Source organism: Octodon degus, unplaced genomic scaffold (assembly GCF_000260255.1).
Source record: "Octodon degus isolate 3935 unplaced genomic scaffold, OctDeg1.0 scaffold00109, whole genome shotgun sequence".
Lineage (NCBI taxonomy): Eukaryota > Metazoa > Chordata > Mammalia > Rodentia > Octodontidae > Octodon > Octodon degus.
This window is the reverse complement of record NW_004524685.1, coordinates 4089092-4110524: the sequence shown is the minus strand read 5'-3', so window position 1 is coordinate 4110524 and position 21433 is coordinate 4089092. Positions and strand designations below refer to the sequence as shown.

General features: G+C 34.5%; 1 protein-coding gene across 2 annotated transcripts in view; it reads right to left on the bottom strand.

The window, feature by feature from the left end:
- The window catches only part of Znhit6 (zinc finger HIT-type containing 6), a 52769-nt gene that overhangs the window by 15692 nt on the left and 15644 nt on the right, over nucleotides 1–21433 (bottom strand). For both annotated transcript variants that reach the window (XM_004639284.3, XM_023699071.1), the window contains exons 6-8: nucleotides 10228–10296; nucleotides 8584–8664; nucleotides 7282–7359 (exon numbers count right to left, since the gene is read on the bottom strand). In XM_004639284.3, the coding sequence (XP_004639341.1) occupies nucleotides 7282–7359; nucleotides 8584–8664; nucleotides 10228–10296 (228 nt within the window). The remainder of the gene's footprint in view (nucleotides 1–7281; nucleotides 7360–8583; nucleotides 8665–10227; nucleotides 10297–21433) is intronic.

Genomic DNA, 21433 nt, shown 5'->3' with positions numbered 1-21433 from the left:
AGATGCAGACTTGTGATCCTATTTACAAACACCATTAGAACAAATCATTCTATTCATTAAGAGAATGCAACTATATATCTATCCCAACCTCTTTGAATACACAGATACAAAATGGACATTCATCGGTATACCCCATTTTTTCTAAGTTCCGTTATTGAATATTATAGGTGTGTAAACTCAGCAAAATATTCTAAAAGAGTCCAGTAGCCCATAATAGCATTGGGTCTTCTGTTTAACTGGCAATGTCAGAAATTATTGACCTGAGTCCCCCACAGCTCAACTTAACAGCATGGCTTTATTTCTTATATTTTGACTTCAAACTTCTCTAATGGATGGTTAAGACCAAGGTAAAGCAAGACCTAAGCAACAAGAGTTGTAGCTTTCTGGTCTGAGAAGGTCAGTGAAATGCCCTCAGGATTTGTCCTGAGATCCTGTACCTCTTACAATATCTTTAAAGTACATTTTTTTCAGTTATTCTCTCGAAGCCTGAAACAATATCTAATTTTAATTTTCTAGTTCAATTAGGCAAAGGGTACCGACTTTAAGGATATGAAAATAATATTTAAAAATGAATTTTAATATTGATATATTTCTTTATACAATGTCAGCAACTCAACTGAATGAGTATCTACTAAATACTTTTTATATACAAAACACTTTAGGCACAGTATGGGATCTGAAACTGTCTTCAGGGACTTTACCACCTGGCTAGGTTTTTACGAAGTGTAGCCTCAAGAATAACTTCCCAGTGTTCCCATAGAGTATAACAAAATGCATGCTTCTGGGTTCCATGTGGGCTAGAGACCTACATTTTCGCCAAAAAAAAAAAAAAAAAAAAAAAAAAAAAAAAAAAAAAAGAATCCTAGATGATTATGATGGGATTCTGAAATCTGAGAAGCACTGTCTGAGAAGAGAATATATGTTCTGCTGGAGCAATGATTATGGGGAGGGAAGAAAAGTAGCTAGAGGGGACACGGGCTAAGCAAAAAGCAAGGTGGGACCTAGTAGGACCATGTAGTGAGGCAGGCAGGTGACTGGGTTCTGACAATCAGCTAAGGCCAAGGACAGGCATTTTTGGCAGGCAGAGCTGGGAGAGCTGAGTGAGACTGCAAGTAACACGAGGCAGAAATTTAGCTGTGCTTCAAGGCTCTGCTTGCTGGTGAGCAACTTTTAGTGAAGAAAAGTCAATGAAGGTTTATATAGCAAAATCAATTTCTCTAAAAGGGAAAACGTTTTATCTCTTAACTTCACAGAAAATGATTTAAAAGTATTTCATATTAAATATCCATAAACATTCAAAGAAACAAAAATAACTTTTTTAAAAAATAAATTTAAAAACATCCTCTCAGCATGGAAATAAAATTATCCAAAAGAAATTGCTCATACTTTTTTCTGGTTGCTTTTCAAACAAAACATTGTTCCAAAGTTATTAACTAAATGCAGCATGGCAGAACAGAACTGGTGCAAGTACAACAGGGCAGTGCTCATGGGAAGAGCAGCAATATTCATGAAACCAAGATCACATGCTTCAGCTAGCTCGGGCTTAGTCTGTTGGCTTTAGATGGCAACTGTTGAAAGCATAGTGAAGTGCTATTTTCACTTTCATCAAAAGGAAGTCTGGGCTGTCCACGCAATGACACTCAAGGTCTCCCTGGGCACCACTCATGTCTTATGAATGTGAAGTAAATAGTATTTACCACGTATACTGCAGTATGTACCACATATCCACCTACACTCTCATTGTGAGCTCTTGGGCTAATGTTGTAGACATCTATGTGACCTTGGTCCTATTGGTGCATGGATGGGGCCAATGAATATTAAATAAATAAATAAAAAACACAGACTTGATCAACTTAACTCATGGATACTTTTTTATTTTTTTGTGGAACTGGGGATTGAACTCAGGCCCTTGCGCTTGCCAGGGAAGCGCTTATTCTACTGAGCCATCTCCCCAGCTGTCATGGATACGTTAGATCAAGTTCACATATCAAAAAGTTTCTAAGCAAATGTTATTTTTCCTGACAACTTTTAAAACATCTCTCTCATTTTATATATTGTGAAATGAAGTTCCCACCTGGTTAAATGATATAAAGTCACAAATCATTACATAAATAGTTTGGGGCAATGATGTATTTATAAAGTATGGCCAGGAGGACAAGCCTGGACAACTGTGTTTTATCTGTATTGTTTTACAGGAATACAGTCATATCTGTTCATTTACATAAACTATAGCTGGCTATGTATTACAAGGGAAAAGTTGGCTAACTGTACCAAATGACGTAGGAAGCCAAAATATCCACCATTTGGTCATTTACAAAAAGACTGTCGAAGCCCTGTTCTAGAGTATTAAAGTAGCATCAATATTTAGCATATAACAGGTACAACCATATTTATGTGAATATTTATGTGAATTAGTAGACTACTTACTAACAAATTAAGACTTAAATCATGGGAAAATTACTGACAACAGGAAAACTATGAATGTGTCCAAGACAGTCACTGTCTTCAAAGTTTACCATAATATGGGATAAGCTTTATTGTGATAAATACAAGACAGGAGTGTAGGAAGCTAGTAGTATACAGTATCCTGAGATTCAAAGGATAAAAAAATTGCACCTAGTCTGTGGCACAACAATGGGTTCAACATAGAGTGGCAAACAATAGTTAGAATAGAGGAAAAAAAAAAAACAGGTGCAGTGGTGCCACGTCTGTAATCCCAGCACTACAGAGGCTGTGCAGGATGACTGATGTGCATTTGATGCTAGCCTGGGCTACACAGTGAGTCTGAGGCTAGCCTGAGTTCAAGGCTGGTGTAGATTAGTCTAGACTTTATCTCAAAAACCAAAAAAAGGGAGAAAGAGAAAAGTATGCTTCAAGTTGGTTCTGCATTTTCTGTTTCACTGATCTTCGAGTCTTTTTTTTTTTCTTTTTTGCCAGTGCTATGCTGTTCTGTCACTTTAACTTTGTAGTGTATAATTTCAAGTCAGAGATGTGATGTCTCCTGCTTTACCTTTGTTCCCTAGAATTGCTTTTGCTACTCTGTCTCTTCTGGTTCCAAATGAATTTTAGGATTGTTTTTCCTTACTTCTGTAAGGAATGCTACTGCTATTGCATTAAATTTTTTACAGTGGAAATACACTTTCATTATACGACTGGTTCAGCCTATCGAAGAACAGGGAATATCTTTCCATTTTCTGATATCCTTTTGATCTCTTTTTCAGAGTACTAGAGTTTTCAACACAGAGGTCTTCTACTTCCTTTGTTAGATTGATTCCCAATATTTCATTTTTCTTGATGCTATTGTGAAAGGTGCTGCTTTTCTAATTTCTCAGTGAGTTTGTTACTTGTATGTAGGAATGCTATTGATTTTTGAGTAGTGACTCTGTATACTGCTATGTTATCAAATTTGGTTATTAATTCTAGGAGTCTTGTTGGAGTTTTTGGGGTCTTCTATGTTGAGTAACATGTCATCAGCAAATAATGATAATTCAACTTCCTCCTTTCCTATTCATATTCCTTTTATTTCTTTCACTGATCTAACTGCTCTGGCCAATGTTTTCAGAGCTACACTGAACAGGAGAGATGATAGTGAGCATCCTTGTCTTATAGTGGCAAAACAACTTCACTGGGAAAAAGAAAGCATTGTTAATAAATAGCTCTGGGAAAACTGGTTTTCCATACTCTGAAGATTAAACCTAGATCCGTATGTGTCATAGTGCACTAAACTAAAATCCAAATGGATCAAAGATCTAACTATTAAAATAGAAAACAATGTGGTACAAGAATGAACAGGTAAAACTCTTGGAAGAGACAGGTGTAGGCAAAGACTTTCTCAACAGAACCTTGGATGTACAACTAGTAATACCATGAATCAACAAATGGGATTACATCAAATCAAAAAGCTTCTGAACAACAAAAGAAACCACTAACAGAGTCAACAGAAAACCTACAGAATGGAAAAGCTTTCAGCACATACTCCTTAGACAAGACTAGTATCCAAATTATATAAAGAACTCTAAAAGATCAGACCCCCAAATTTAAAGACCCTATCAAAAAATGGACATCTGAAATAGAAACTTCTCCAGTAAAGTACAAATAGCCAATACATACATGAAAAAATGTACAACATTGGCCACTTGAGAAATACAAATTAAAACATCACTCAGATTGGCTATTATCATGAAATCAAACAATAACAATTGCTGGAAGAGCTGCAGGGGGTAGGAGGAGAGAAGGAACTCTCTTTGTTGTCAATGTAAGCTAGTATAAGCACTACGGAAATGACAGCAGAAATTCCTCAAAAAACTAAAAAATAGTAATTCCATTTCACCCAGCTAATCTCTTTCTAGGTATCTTCTCAAAAACAACATCATACTACATAAGTATGCAAGCTTATATTTATAGCAGCACAATTCATGATAGCTACATCTTGGAAATCATCATATGCTCATCAACAGATGAATGGATAAAGAAAATGTGGACTATAATGGAGTATTACTGTCCCTTACAGAAAGAAACTTTAAAGACATTTTTTGGTAAATAGATGCATCTTGAGATTAATTTTAAATGAATAAATTAGACACATAAGTTCAAACATCATGTTATTTTCCTTGTGTATGAAACCCAAAAGATAAAGAGCAAAATTGAGGACAGAAGTAGGTAGGACTTGTTCAAATGGAAGGGGAACTAGTGAGGGGAGAAGAGAAAAAAGGCAAAAGCAATTTTAAAAAAGAAACTGAAATGAAAGATGAAAACAATTTTTGCAAATGGAGAGGAATGAAGGGAGGAGAGGAAGATGGGGGAATAATTAAGATATATAATGGAGGAATACAAATTTCCCATGATGTGATCATTACGTGTGGAAAACATGTACTACTACTACTAATAAAAAAAGGAATGCAGAAAAAAAGGAAGATACATGGAAGACTCATTCTGGAGGGCAATTACATAAGGAGTGCTAGGTGGCTGGGAGGAGTGAAGAAGTGAAAGAGATGGCCTTGTAATCTTAGGCTGGTGCTGGAGCAATGGCAGGGCCACTAACAGGGACTGGGTACCATCTTTTGTTGGTTGTTTAGTAGCTACCAAGAACACTGTCAACCCATTTAATATAAAACACATACACACAAGGAGGAAACACATGCGGCATAGGAGATCTAGATATTTTTTTTTTTTTTGTTTTTTGTTCCTCGAATGCCTTAAGGGCACTTTGGCCAGCTGGAGAGGTGTGAGGTTTGAACTCCAGCAACCTGAGGCTGACAACTTTGTGGAAGCAGCCACTTAAAGGCCTGAGCTACGGCCAGGCCCCCGAGATCTAGATATTTTGATCGGACGTAATAAAATGTTTAAATGAAGACAGCTAGAAAGAAGGGTTTGGTATTTAGGAAAAAAAGGTGAAAGTCTACATCTAGTTTGGGAATCATTTGTACAGAAATAACATCTGATAACATTTTAAGCTCCTGAAATCTTACTTTCTCCCAATATTAAATTAATGTCAAAAGAAATATAAACCACCATGATTGGGTATCTGTTCCCTTAAACTTAGTGCTGAGTGGCCTGTAGACAGCACAGCGAGTGAGCAATGAAATCAGGGCACTTTCCAGAAATATAGTAAGTTATTTGGCTGAAAGAAGCTATTATTATCATTTTTTAAAGTGATGGGTAAACCACTCGAATTCCAGCCACGTGCAACTTTTTATTTTAAGCAGATCTTTCACTAGGGAAGTAATCTCTAGGATTTAAAAAACAAAACAACTTCTTATACTCACTAAATCATCTCAGTAAAATGTTAGCTAAATATTTTCTAAATAGAACTTAAAATACTTGAATACAAATTTATTAAGCATAATCTGCTTTATGCCACGTGCTGTAAGTAGATGACATGCATTAACTTAATGTTTACAACACTTTCTAATTTAAAAATAAGTGTATCTGGGCCCAAGAGTCTGTCCTGTACTACAAACTCTGTAGCTTATATTTACTTTTATCACATTTTGATTTCCTTGAGTTTTGCAAGACATTTTGCATTCTGTTAAATGTCAAATTTGACTGGCATAAGAGCTGTATATTTCTTTGTGAATCATAACCCGATTGCTTTGATTTTAAGGGTAACAACAGCATATTTTCTTTTCTAGTTAAGTAAGGAAATAAAGCAAAAATCAATCAAAATAGAAAACTAATCAATCAAGCAAAGTCAATGAACCAAACAACAAAGCCAACCTGCTAATTTTTTGCTCTAATGGATTTTGCTCTAATGAATCATATAATTGCTTTCTCAGCTTTAGTAAAGAAGTTTAATTATCTGGATAACAACAGATACATAAGGTGATGGCAGTCAACCCGACACTAAAATGGAGCAAAATAGGTATCAGATATTTATTTAATTAATTTATTTATTTTTTTCCCTCCATAGGTATCAGATATTTAATTCTTTTTCTTTTTTTGGCAGAACCGGGATTGAACTCAGGCCCTTGTGCTTGCCAGGGAAGCACTTATTCCACTAAGCCATCTCCCCAGCCCCTAATTTTTTGTTTGCTTGTTTTTGGCACTGAGGCTCAAACTCAGGACCTGGGGCTTTCCAGACAGGCACTTACGCCTCTGAGCTATCACCCCAACCTCAGATCTTTAGTTGTAAAAGAATCAATTTGTTATTTCAAATATCTGTGTATTAATTTAAAAAATAAACCATGTAGTGGTTAAGAGTACCTATGACTACTATTTGCAATTAAGAATTATTTGCAATTAAAATAAACATCTACAAAGGAAACAATGAGGGCTGGAGAGGAGTATGGTGGAAAATAGTTGACAGAACACCTAAAAAAATAACGAAAATGGTCAGTTTTCATACTTCCAAAGGTGTGAATTTGAATACCAGAACTCAGTCACACAAGAGTATTTTTTGAAATAAGTAACATGGGAATCAGAAATCTTCTAGTTTTATCTACTATTGTAAAATCTAGCTAAGCAGATTTTTCAACCAAATTTATTTATTTATTTATTTATTTAATTATTATTATTATTTTTTTGGCGGAACCGGAGATTGAACTCAGGCTCTTGCACTTGCCAGGCAAGCACTTATTCTACTGAGCCAACTCCTCAGCCCCCCAAATTTATTTTTGTATGTGTGATTATTTTAGAATTTTCATTTGAGAGCTGTTTTCGTACACGTAGGTTTTGTTGATAGCTAGACAATTAGTTTAACTACCTAGTTAAATTAAGCAAGCTACTAAAATATATTATAAAATTAGAAAATATTTAAAGAAGTGAGGAAGGACCCATTTGTACCTTACTATATTTTGTTGCATATTCTCAACCTTCATTAAAATCTGGATGCTGGTCTGAGAGTGAATGTAGACTTTCAATCTGAAATAAAAGCACCATAATGAAGGAAGCAATATTGATTCTTAGTATATTTGAAGATAGCCTTATAAACAGCAAGCATTTATAACCAACTAATAAAACATGTATCTACACAAGAATTGAAAAGGTAAAGATATTTTCTAAGCAAGGATCTGAAAAAGATACACGTTTCTTAATTTTGCTGATCTTAAAAAAAAAAAACCACACAACTATTCCAGCAAATTAATCAACATTCTTACATATTTATTTAAAAAATGCAGCCAAATTAGTGACTGTGATTTTGTCTTCCTGCCAGGTATATGACTAATGATAACACTAAGATTATCAGTTGGAAGGAAAGAAAGTCAATTATCACAAAGGTTTGGATCAGTCTAGGCAATACTGCTTCTAAAACGTTGAAATATGAGATTTAACTAGAACTGGAAAAGACATTTTAGAATCCACAGAGCTTAAATTTTAAACACCAGGTTACTCTGAAAGCAAACTAAACATTCATAGCCTTAGTAAGTACCATTGGTGGAAATGCAGTAGAGTCAACTGGGTTGTTTCTAGGAACACTAATAACTCATACCCCAATCTCTTTTTTTGAGCACTGCCTACTATCTACTGCCTTGCATTAGGAACTTTTAATGTGCTACTTCTCTTAAACTTCAAATCAACTCTATCTAGTAGGTACTGTCATTCAATTTCACTAGTGGAACTATTAAAGGTCAGGAAGTCAAGTAATTTATTTTTGATCAAATCGTTAATAAGGGACAGAACTAGCTATTTTAACTCATAAATCCATGACTGAAATTTTCCACTATGCTATATTAACCACTTTTGTCCGTGTTGTATTTCTGGACAGGAGGTACAATGTACCTTACTTAGTTCTATGAAGACTTGGCTGAAATAGGATTTCCTGTCTTTAACAGCTACTTGGAAAGTCTTACTTTCCAGTTTTTAGTTCAACTTGAAAGGCAGCTTAGTTTAAGGGTTAAGAGTGCGAACTCTGACTCTAGACTGCTTGGGTTGGAATCCCAACTTTCTTTTTTATGAGTTATGAGGTTACTTAAACACATCAAAGGTCAGTTTCCACATCTGTAACATGGGTATAATATTAGTCTACTATACTGTTGGAATGTGGATTAAATGAATTAGTATTGCTTTCCATAATAAATATGTACCTAAAAATACTTCAACATTTTAATTACAAATTCAGATAGTTACAAGATTTTTGAAACATACCTTTGACGAATTACAGGATCAGACTTTTCAGGATCAATATAAGGTTTTAGAATTTCATTTATAGTTTTATCATCTGGTACTCTTTCAAACAGAGAAAAAAGATTATTTTATTTATATTGTATATTCCTTCTAGAATTCTTCTGAACTATTTATATTGTGCTACTAAAGATATTAACTTAGAATTATTAAATGTTGTAGCTTTTTTGATTTAAATAACTGAACAAGCATCTCTTACTTTTTTTTTTTTTTTTTTTTTGGAACTGGGGATTGAACTCAGGCCCCTGCACTTGCCAGGCAAGCGCTTATTCCACTGAGTCATCTCCCTGGCCCCAGGGATCTCTTACTTTACTCTTGTTAAAATATAACATCCTTTCAAGCAAAAATTACGTAGGAAAAAAATTCAAAAACATTTTGAAAAGTCTGCATAAATCAGCTATAAAAAATATGAAGCCCCTTTCAACATACATCTGTGCTCAAACATGAAGAGGATATGATGAAATGTATTTGAAATGTGTAAAAACAAAACACAATCTGAAGAAAGGTTTCAGATGATGCTAATTTTAATGTGTGTTCAAGTTTATTCATTCTAAATCATAATAACAGGTTAAAGAGTTGACACTAATTTCCCTGGAAACAAAGTATTTAAAGCTTTTCAACTTTGTTTTATGTATGAACAGTGTTTTAATATATAGCTATATGAATAAATTAAAGACCATTTTAAAATAACTTTGCTCAATCATTTATGCATATTAGTTTATACTACTAGCTACATAGCCCTATCTAGAAAATAATTCCTGTTTCCAGTTTGGTATCAATTTCAGTTAACCAAGTTCTTCACTAAAACTCATAGACCAATTACAAAAATAGGACAGCACCTATAATGTGGACATACTTTATGCTAAATGCATTAATTAGTAATTTAAATTTTCTCCAACTCAAAGACTCAAAGGTCATTAAACTTTTTTTTTTTTTCAGTAAAAGAAATAAATTTTTTTTTCTTTTGGTGGAACCAGGGATTGATCTCAAGCCCTTGCGCTTGTCAGGGAAGTGCTTAATCTACTGAGCCATCTCCCAAGCCCCTCATTAAACTTTTTAAACAATACTTGATAATGTTCATAATATGCAAGACAATAAACTATGCAAATTAATTCTTATATAGAAAATAATGTATTTTTCAATGAACATAGTACCATGTTAACAGTAGAAACTTATAAACAGACTCTGGGTAACTTTTCATTTCCTTTACAACTCCTTAGCCAAAAAACAAGGGTTTCAGCTAATTTTTCTTATATCCTTCTTCTTAATATGTGCTCCCCCTGTGCAAGTAATTACTGTCATGATTTTTCAGTTAATCATTTTCCCTACCTTTGTAGGCACTTCCAAAAAGTACACTAGGTTTGGGAGGTTTATTTTTCTTTTCATATTTAAAAAGTCATATTGTCTGCTTTCATTTCACATTTATTTTATTATTTATGTGAGTCACTGATAAGCCTAACTGTAGTTCATCTATTTTCAACACTGCTTAGTTTTTGTGTTGACTGTAATTGCAATTTACTCTACCACTGACATACATTAAGTTCAGTTTAATTACAGAGCCTTCAAATAAAAATAATCAGTTCTAAAAAGACAGTGGTGATACTATACCTCTTTTCTATGTACTCTGCTTGACTTTGAGGAAACTGCAGCTTCACGTGCCAACAAAACTGTTGTTTTCTAAAAGTGAAAATATGTGAAAATCAAGGTTGATAATAAACATTTGAATAAAAATCAAACTTCCTAAATTCTCATTAGTAATTCTGAAGTTAGATTTGAAAATATTTTTTCATTAAGAGCTATTTATTTTTCTGCAGGATTTTGAAGCTATGCTTTTGGAACAATATCATATTTGCAAAGTTTTAAGAGAAAAAAAAATGTGAGGCATTTCTGAATTACAAGGACTTTACATTCCTGAATTAGATGAGAATTTCTCAAAGTCCTAGGGCTTTTGAGATCAATGTGCTACTACTTGAAATTTACAAATAAATTTCCTCATGATTAAATACAATGAGCTGATGTCTTTGCCTCACTAGTGTGGAAATTAGGTGAAGTATTGTCCAGTTGAGTCCAGCTGGCTACAGACATACTTCTGAGGCATGAGTACGTGCATGCAGTAGCAAAACAGTAGACAACAAGCTGGTTGCTAAGCAAAATCCACTCCGAGCTAAACTCCTTTGCTTTGAGGTCTAAACTTTGGTTTGATATAGAATCAACAGTAACAGTTCATTAAATGTTTGATTTTAGAAAAATGACAACATGTCCTATTTAACATTTAAATTTATTCAGATTAGATAATATTTCCTTAAAAAATATAACTTTTAAAATATTCAATCACTACAGATACTTAAATATCTTCACTACATGATGGGTTTTATACAATGTTTTCCTGTCTTTGAAGAAATTTCTAACAACCTGAAATGGTTGGCAGCAATTCCTCCAAGCAATGATTGCTATCTTTTAGAAACCTACCCTATGTGCTCTAAACTTAAAATAATTCTCTTACAAGGTAACTCAGTAGTCTTATCTTCCAACATTTATTTAATTTAGTCAATATTTTTATTAGAAGATAATGACCATAAACCCAAGTAAAATTGTTTTCATTAGGTTATCACATACCAGAATAATTTTCTTCAACAGGGAGTTAGTTTTTGAAAAAAGCTAGAGAGAAATATGATTAATTATGCTTATGTTGACAGTGCCACTTACAGAAGAAATATTTAAAAAATAAAAGCCAAAAAGTACCCTATACTAAAGACTAGATGTCTAAAGTCTTAAAGGAAAAGAACTTAAAACTTGTTTTGATTTCAAGTCAGTTAGTAGTTTTCAGTACATAATTCTTCCAAAGTGAAACACCAAGCAATGCTCTTTATCAGTAAAACAGGCATATAGCATAATTCCACTAGACAAAACCAAAAGATGCCATATTTCTCTTTTTATAAAGAAATAAGATGATTTGTTATCTTATTGTAAAAAATATTTTCTGAAAAATATGTTGGGCTGGGGAGCTACCTCAGTGTCTAGGCGCTTGCCTGGCAAGTGCAAGGACCTGAGTTTGATCATCGAACAGCACCCTGTGCCACCCTGGAAACCCAGGTGCGCTGTCCCAGCCCTAAAACCTGGCATGGTGGCACACACCTGTAATCCCAGCGCTGGCGAGGCTGAGACAGGAGGACTACTATGAGCTGAGCTGCGTAGAGAGACCCTGTACAAAAAAAAAAAGAAAAAAAGAAAGAAAGAAAGAAAGAAAGAAAATAAATCCTATACAAAATATATTTATTTTCTCATGTTAACTTACAGGGGGGAGAAAGGAGCCTAATGTGTTCACCTTCCAGAACTGTAAATCTTAATCCTCTCTTGTCACTGCTTGAGTAATTTCAAGAACCATTCACCTTTCTTAACATATAAAAGACCCTGAATACCTTTGGAAGGCACTTAATATTTCAAACAAGGCGAGGGGGGAGAGAAAGCTCTTGCAAATAATTTTTTTCCTGTTCTTAACTAGTTGTGATTATAATGAAGTTATTTATTATTTTATTATATGTTATTATAAAAATCTTTCTATACTTAGACTCAGTCCAAAAATGAACAAATTTCAAGTTTATTTACTTTTAAAATGTTATCTTGCAATATTTCAAAAACAATGTGATAGAGTATTCACTGTTCTCAGATTTAATCCATTTTCATATTACCATATTTTTGAGACACACTTTTTTTCTAGAAAATAAAAATTTATTCATAGAGTGGATGCACATTCATCCAAGATAAGGAATGGGAAGTGAATGGGTATTTATAAAGATCTGCTAAAATGAGTTAGTTTTCTGTAAAGTAGTTTCCAATTCTTTAATGTTTTTGAAATTCAGAACAAGTTTTGACATAGGCAATCAAATCTCTTCTTGAGACTTATAGAGATAAATTTCCCATATTCCAAAAGTATATACCATAACATATGTCCTACTTAAAAAAACTATACATTTCCACCCAAATCCCAGAAATATTACCTGGATTATTTTTTACAGGTTGAGTCTAAGTACAGTCATTAGGACAGCTCAACGTTTCTGAATCTCAGTAGTACAGGTAACTCTTATTAGGGGAGGCTCACCTTAATAACATCATAGGCTGCCCTAAGCCCTGCAGGGTATTTAAGCACATCCTGGGCCTCCATCCATTAACAACCCTCTCCCAGCTCTGACAACTAAAAAGGCTCCCAGACACTGCAAATGTTTCCTGAGGAGGTAAAATCACTGTTTGAAAACCACATTAGAGGTCTAAACATTTAATATTACCTCTAATGCTATTATTTCATAAATTCAACAAATACTATCAACTAATATCATTGGGCCTTTGGGATGTCAACTTTCTAAAGAATATACTGTGCCTAGAATATTCTAGATAACTAGGCACTCAAAGGCATATGCTTAGCTTGCAAACAGACTGATGAAATAATGGTAGCAATTATTATAACTGACAAAGTAATAGAAACATTGAATCCTTGAGTCTCTTAAAATCTAAAATCCCTTAAAAGCAAAGCTTTTCCCCAAGTATCAATACAAAGATGCTTGTGCTTGCACACACAAAGGACATACCCTTAATGGGGGCAGTACAACCCTCATAGGGGAAAAACCTGGTTTTCTAAACAGTCAACAAAATCTCAGATATTACGATGTCAAAATACTGCAGGGGAGACAATTAGGAAAATGTTTCAAAGGGCACCTGGAAAGTGATAATGAAAAAGTGAGAAAGAGATGGCGCGTATATTAAATGAACAGAATAAATAGTATTTTATACCCAACTTGAAGTGAATTACACAGGGTACTTACCAACCCTTGCTTACTAGAAACTGTTAAGGATATTTCGCAGTTTCAAGTGTTTCTGGATGAAGGCATATTTGGGCAGAGGGGTCCTATGCACATATATTAAATTATTCCTGATTTTATGACTTAAAATTGCCATTTTCAATATCAGAAACACTATCAGTTCTCTTAATGAATAGAGCGATTTGTTCTAATGGTGTTTGTAAATGGGATATCATGTCTGCATCTTGTACAGCAATTAACCACTGGGAAGAATGTATGCAGTGTGTGAATTACTGAAACTGTCCTACCAATTTGATTTGAAACTGTCTCATTGCTATTTGCTTATCAATAAAATTACGGGAAAAAAAGAAAAGTACATGACAAATACAAAAAAAAGAAGAAACACTATCAGAATCCCATGAAAAATGAAAGTAGAAAGCCAGTCAGCTGTTTTCAAATGGTACTGGTATCACATGTTCAAATTCATTAAAAAAAGAAATGAACTAGTACCTATTAGATCTGTAGAGATGTTTTAAAACATACAAATATTAAGGCAATGTGGCAAGGAGAAAACATAATATAAGCTTCTAGCAGTTTAATTTCATAAAAGCTATACATAAAAATTCATAATTAAAAGAGTACATATTTTCACCTCAACAATTTTATTTCCAACCATTTTTCCTACAGAAACTGGGATAGTAATAACATATATACAAAATGCACACTGCAATACATTTTGTAATAGGAAAAAAATTATAAAAATCCTAAATATATATCATTAAAAAGTCAGTTAAGGGAACCATTATGTAGTTATTATATTAAACAACTATACAAAAAAGCAGAACTACAATAATGTCATTGCGTCCCACACACCTTTGTCAAGAATGGAAATACTTCCAACTAATTCTTAAAAAGTTCCTAGATATTGTCAATGTCCCTGAGGGGTAGAAATTACTGTTTGAAAAACACTGGGGTAGAAGTTTAAATATTGAATAATTACTATGAAGACAACAATATGCAATGTATTAATTATTGTAACTGTCATACTCACCTGTTCTGAAACTGTTCCCTTACTATTTTATTTTTCTCATTAATATGAATAAAAGATAAATTTAAAAAAAATTTAAATATTTATTATTTTTAATGCATCACTATTACTAGTAATACTATACACTGATGTTATATGCACTGACACAGAAAAGTGTGCATGTTTAATTACAGTATCTACATTTAATTACAGTATCTACATTTAAAAAAGTTCTATATCATATACTTAGAAGTATGAAAATATGTCCCAAACTTTTACTTAAGGTCATTTCTTGGCACAGTAAGAAAGATTTCTCATTGAAGAATATGTACACATTAAATGACTTCCACATAATGACTTGTTGGTTTTTTATTTTACTTTATTGAGAAACAAATAGCAATGAGATAGTTTCAAAACTGATTAATAGGACAGTTTCAATAATTAATACATTGTACATTGTTATCTTCTTAGTGGTTATCCATAGTACAAGAAGCAGACAGGATATCCTGTCCAAACACTGTTAGTACAAATCTTTCTTCTCATTGAATTAAGTGAAAATAGTTTTTATAATCTGCAAAGTTGTTTTTCATGGTGAAAGACATGCTATAAAAAATAACTCTAACACTTTTTCTAAACTTAAACGTATTTCCTTATAAGCATAAGTATGTCCCCTTTGTTCTTTAGAAACTATTACCTAGCAGGAATTGGGGTTACATGCCCAGTTATTTTGATAGCTTTAAAAGTATCTAAGAAACAGGCCCCAGTTATGAGTTACATAATTCTCAGAACTAAAATTTCTAAGATAAGGATGAAAAAAGCTCAAATATTCTTTTTCTTAAAAACAAACAACAAAAAACCCCCTACACCATTTCTCATGCTACTCTAACAATGATTAACCTACAATTTACTCAAACAATATTACTGAGGCCCACTAGGATAATTTATTAAAGTGCTTTTTATATCAGGCATATTTCTAAACAGTCCTGTATTAACTGTTAACTCTATAAAGTATTATTTCATTTTACAGATAAGAACATTAAAGTAGAATGAAGAAAGTGACTTCTCTACGGTCTTTATTCCACTGTAAACTGGCAAACTGTTATAGTATTTTTCAAAATTCTAAAATTTATAACTTACCATACTGTCATGAAGTTTCCAGAAATGAAAGTTCAATAATAAACCTTTTTTTTTGGTACAGCTGATTCAAATGTATCACTGCTGCTATTTTACTCTGCAAGTTTATGGTACTGAAAATTTTTTGTTTTGTTTTGTTTTTGGGGTACCAGGGATTGAACTCAGGACCCTGCGCTTCCCAGGCAGGCACTTACTCTACTGAGCTATCTCTCCGGTCCACTGCTATTTTAAATATTTGCTTTGCTATTTTTTTTTCGTACCAGGAATTGAACTCATGACTTTGTGCTTGCCAGGCAGCCACTGTGCCCAGCCTGTGCTTTTCTACTTAAAATAATTTTAAAAAATAGAGTGGACATTTTGATTGCAGTGGTAATAATCCCTACCTCTAGGCACCATTCCTCTTAACCTTAATGAATGGCTCCATCTCTGCCCTCCAGATTAATATACATTCCTGGTCATTATGGCTCAAGTGGCCTAAGTGGCTTAAAAATGGCTGAGTTTGTGATCTGTCCCGTACTGCTAGGAGATAAGCATGCATCATGTATATTTGCTGTAACTCAAACTGTTACCATCAGTATCCTGGTAAGAAAGAGAAGGTCCAGTGAAAAATCAGAAATAAAGTGAGCCCTTCATGAAACAAGCAAGTTGTGCTATCCATTAACCCTGACGTACACCCTCCTTCTTTGGCTAGTTGGTAATAAGAGCCAAAATACCCTTCTGATAATACCTCACGCCAGTCTGAACTGGGAATCCTATTTCTTTTTTTTTTTTTTTAATTTATTTATGTGTGTGTGTGTGTGTGTGTGTGTGGCCAGCTCAGCCCACCAGGGGGGGGGGCTGGCTGGCATGTGGTGCTGGGGGATTGAACCGCGGTCCCTGTGCTTTGCTAAGCTTGTTCTAAGTAGGTGCTTTAGACCACTGAGCCATCTCCCCAGCCCTGGGAATCCTATTTCATGCAACCTAACTTTCAGCATTCTAACTGATTACAGGGATTAAAGGTTTCTTCTTGCTGGGTTTCATCTTTCATTTACAAGCAACAGAAAAGGAAGAGAACACTAAAGTTGTTAATTGTGATGACATCTGAAATTCCATGTAAAATTTCATGAAAAAAGCATCTTCACTGTTAGCTATACAATTTTACTTTAATTTAAAGCTAAAAGAAAACCCAGCATAATTTGAAACTGTTCAAGAAAAAAACAAAGGAAAATCTACATAATCCTTCACTTATAGGTATTTAACTTTTTCAAATGCATTTCAAGATGAAAACGAAAGTCTCCCAGAAATAAATGCAACTTACTTTATGAGGATTAGTATTATGATAGTGGTTTTGGAAGCATGAACATAAAGGATCTGTTTAGTTACTTAGTATGGATTAAAATAACTAGAATTTAGGAGAATGAAAACCACAATTTTGAGTCTCACATCATTATAAAAATACTTTGAAAAGTTCCAGTTTTATATCTTGCCCTATTAAAAATTAGTAATACATGATAATAGGAAACAGGTTAACTATGTGGTATTGGCTTTAGTTGAGAGAGTATATTAAGAAAATGGATCTAGCAGGTGAACATTGAAATGAAAAAGAACATTTTGTTTCAAATAATTGATAAATACTCAAGCACTTAAAGCAGTTCTCAACTGAAGGTGGGGTGCAGGGAGTAGAAGTAGGGGCTTTTGGAAATGGCCAGGTACTTCTGAGTGGTCGAAAACCAGGGAACAGAGACATTACCAGATGGGGTCAGGAATGCTAGCCCTCCTGTAATGCAAGGCAGAATCCTACATAACAAAGATGTCAATTTCAAAATGCTAATGAAGCTCCTACCAAAAAAATAGGATAATAGAAATAATAGCAGATAAATGCATACAAAAGTGAATACCAGTATTAAATACTAGCATCTGCTTCATATTAACTGTGCAGAATAAGAACTCAGTCAAAGGAGACATGGGTGAAGAGGAGCTAGCATGTGTCCTTTCACAGATGGCTAGGAAAGAAAGAGGACGACATTCCAGGACTTTGAAGAACAGTATGGGTTCATTTTTGTTGAATAAGTAGGAAATCAAATGAAGCCAGATTATAAAGAGTCATATTTGGATGTGCATCACTTGTAGGAACAGGAAGATTTTCTGCTCATGATATGTTTCTACCTAAAATTCCTGGCGTGGCATGGTGGGCCTCTCTCCAGCTCCATCCCCATCACTCACCAGCTCCCACCCTAGAGTCTATTCTTGCGGTCCTAAATGGCTACTCTGGGCTTCCACATCTGATAGTTTCACCTCCAGACCATCTTTTCCGCTATCTGTATTAAAATTTATGACATAAAACTGTTCCTCATCTAAAATATGTTCAAATCTTATTCTTCCCTGGGCAGCTTTTCCTGTCCCCTGCTCTCCATGTGTGACACCCCACCTCAAGGTAAGCATGGCATGCGCACGGTCACTGCTGACCCTCCTGACACTCCCTCCCATCACTACATACATACTGCTCTAGGTGTCTGCCAACTTGTCTCTCCACAGACTGAATGGAGATTAAAATCAGAGTCTCCCTGGCACAAGGGTCAGTGGTTTTTCAGGTGGAAATAAGCATCCAAATCACCTGGTGAGTGTTTTTATAAAACAGATGCCCTGAAGTCCATGAAGCTGCAATTCTGTTGGTCACCCCCACGTATCTGCATTTGAAACAGACTTACAGTTCATTCTGACATGGATTCTAAATGAAAAAACCACTATACACAAAGTAACTTGCCAAGAAATCTCCCTTTCACAATAAGATTAAAATTTATTATTATTATTATTTTTTTTTTGGTGTGGAACCAGGGACTGAACTCAGGCCCTTGCACTTGCCAGGCAAGTGCTTATTCTACTGTAAACTTTATTATCTTTAATATAAACATTAAAAAATATTACTGTAATTCCTTTAAAAAGTAAATGCTCATGACTCCTATTATCTTGCTTAATGAGAAATACTTCAAACAGGTATTTCTAATTGCCTGAAAGGTAGCAATTTCATAATAGGCAGGGATAAGATGGTGCTAATTTCAGCCTATGGAAGAAGTACACATTTGAGAACTTTATACACTGCAAAGCCAGGAGATGAGAGGACTGATTTCATCAGTTGGCAACTCTGCTTATGACTAATGAAGGTATCTATAAGCAAATGACTGTGTGCACAGAAGCATTAATATTTGGAGTGGGTGACCGTTATGTTAAAACCATGTTGCATAAAGACGTACCTAGAGCGGAGTACACAAGTGACTAAAGTGAGGACATACCGAAGGCAGAAACAGCACTTAGGGCTCCCTCAGTAGTCCAGAGGGAGACAAAAAGGGCCTGCCTGCATAGGTGAATACAGCTGATAAATGCTGTAATCAAAGAAATGAAAGGAGAAGGACATATTCTAGAGGCATATTATCATGTAAAGTCAGTCAGATTTGGTGACTGTGAAAATTGTCTAACTGAATCAGACTCAAGACTCTAAGAGGACCCAGTGTTTGATTTTCTACTTAAATAGGGCCGTTCTGTTGCCATGGAAAGGAACACAGATTGTGATGCTTCACAGGAACTCCCTACAATCATCTGAAGAGTTGCAGTAAATAAAGGCTCAATACAGGGATCATTAGGCTTCTATTCGTTCACCCAGTTTTCCTAAGTCCTTGCTGTTGTTCTAAAATCTTTCTGCCCAACTGTACCAAAGCTGTACTAGCAAAGAAACCACAGAGCTAAACATTTCAGTCAACAAGTTTGTACTGAACATCTATTATAGAATCTCCCAAATCTCACTGCAAATCCACTTGCCTCTCTATGACCACAACTGCTAAACCCATCATTTCATTTTCTTTTGCTTTTTTCTAAAGTCAATGTGCAGCAAAGTACAAATTTATACCATTTATAAAGATACCATGTTTATAAAAATCCTGTCCTTTACAAAGTAGATTATCATATAACTAAGAAAAAGTGCTACTGACATTAATAAAGGGGTTGATAAATATTTAGGTGCAATATAATTAGAATGCTTTCATTATATAAAAAGAATTAGATTTTTTTTTTTTCAATTTGCAAAAAGTTTGTTATTTCTTTACAAGAGAGACATCTAGTGGCTGGCTTCTAAAACAGGACTACAGCTGTTAAATATGAATTCATACTGTTGTGCAGTAATATACTTTTATCTTAATTTTGTAGGCTTAGAAGAAATGAATAAGGAGTTAAAGAATCAAGGTAAAAAAAAGATGTCTTGAGAGGATAAGAACTCAGTAATTTTCTCTTTTTCTTTTTGTAATGTACTTAGCACAGGGTCTGCAGGGTCTAACTATACAGATCAGACTTGTGATCTTCCTATTTTCAGCCTCCCAAGAACAGGGATTACAGGTGTGCGTCACCATGCCCAGTTTAGTCTCCATCTCAGTGCCCTGGGAGTGGGGCTGCCATGGCAGGCCTGGGATTGGACCCCGGTCCCTGTGTCTGCCTAAGAAGGTACTTCAATCCGTTGAACTATCTGCCTGGCCCAAGAACTCAGTTTCTCTAACCTGAAAATGGGAGAATAGCAAGGAGAAGAAGTGGGCACTGAGTTTGTGTGGAAACAAACTGGGAAAAAGGAAGACAAAACATTGGAGCCTAAAGTTAATCTGGACATATAGACTGAGTGTTCCTGATACAAAAATCTAAAATGTTCTAATATTTAGACTTCTTGAATGTCATTTTGGTCCACTTCAGATTTTGGATATTTAGATTAGGGATGCTCTGTGGATATAATCTATGCAAATACCACAAATCCAAAAAATTCCAACTAATTTAGCTAAGAAATACTCAAGTATGATTGCTGGGAGGAATCTGTGATTCTAATTCATTCTTCTAATTGACAAGCTGAAAGGCATTTCCTGTGTACTTGACCACTGACTAAAACACGCAAAAAAATGAAATGAGACACTGAGGCAAGCACAAGACACATCATCTAAGAACTACTAAGTCACCAGCTTTGACACTGACAGTTTCTACCAGCAATGCTGAGAATGTTAGATAAGGATTAAAAACCCCACAAAATTTAAAATCCATGTATTTATGTAGTATAAAACAGCACAAAACTTTAACTCTGACTCCTTTCACTATTTTCCTTGAAGTAAATTTCTTATACTTCCAGCTCCCAGACCCACTAGCCCAAATAAACTTCTAAATATTACTCAGTCTGTGGCATTTTGCCACAGCAACATAAAGACACCTTCTCTACAAGTAACGACTGAGGCTGGGGAGATAGCTCAGTGGAATAAGTGCTTGCCTGACAAGTGCAAGGTCCTGAGTTTGATCCCTGGTACCACCTAAGTAAATAAATGAATAAATAAATAAATAAATAAATGTAACGACTGTTACTACTCTATAGTATAGTAGATTTTCCACTCAGTGCTTTCACTTGCTGCGGTTTGTTACCTACACTAAACTGGTCTGACAATACTATATTGAAAACCAAAGAAGTACCCAACTTGTAATTTTAAACTGCTCACTGTTGTATTGTGATGAAAAATCTTCCTTTTGTCCAAGTGTACTCACCTCATATAGGCTACCTACCCATAAGTCAGGGAGGAGGTATCATAGTAGGCACTGTGATCAGTTATTATGGTATTGCAGGACTTGTGTTCAATAAATGGTCCTTATTTTACTTAATGGACCCCAAACTGCAAGATTAGCAATACAGGCAATTTGGACACACCAATGAGAAGCCATACAGTGCTCCCTTTAAGTAAAAAGGGAAAAGTTCTTGCAAGAACTTAAGCAAGTGAGATTTTTGGACTTATGTGTAAAAATAAGAAGTATGTAATTCTTTATACCTATTTTAAAATATATTCTAATTTTTAAATGTTTTTTATAATATTCT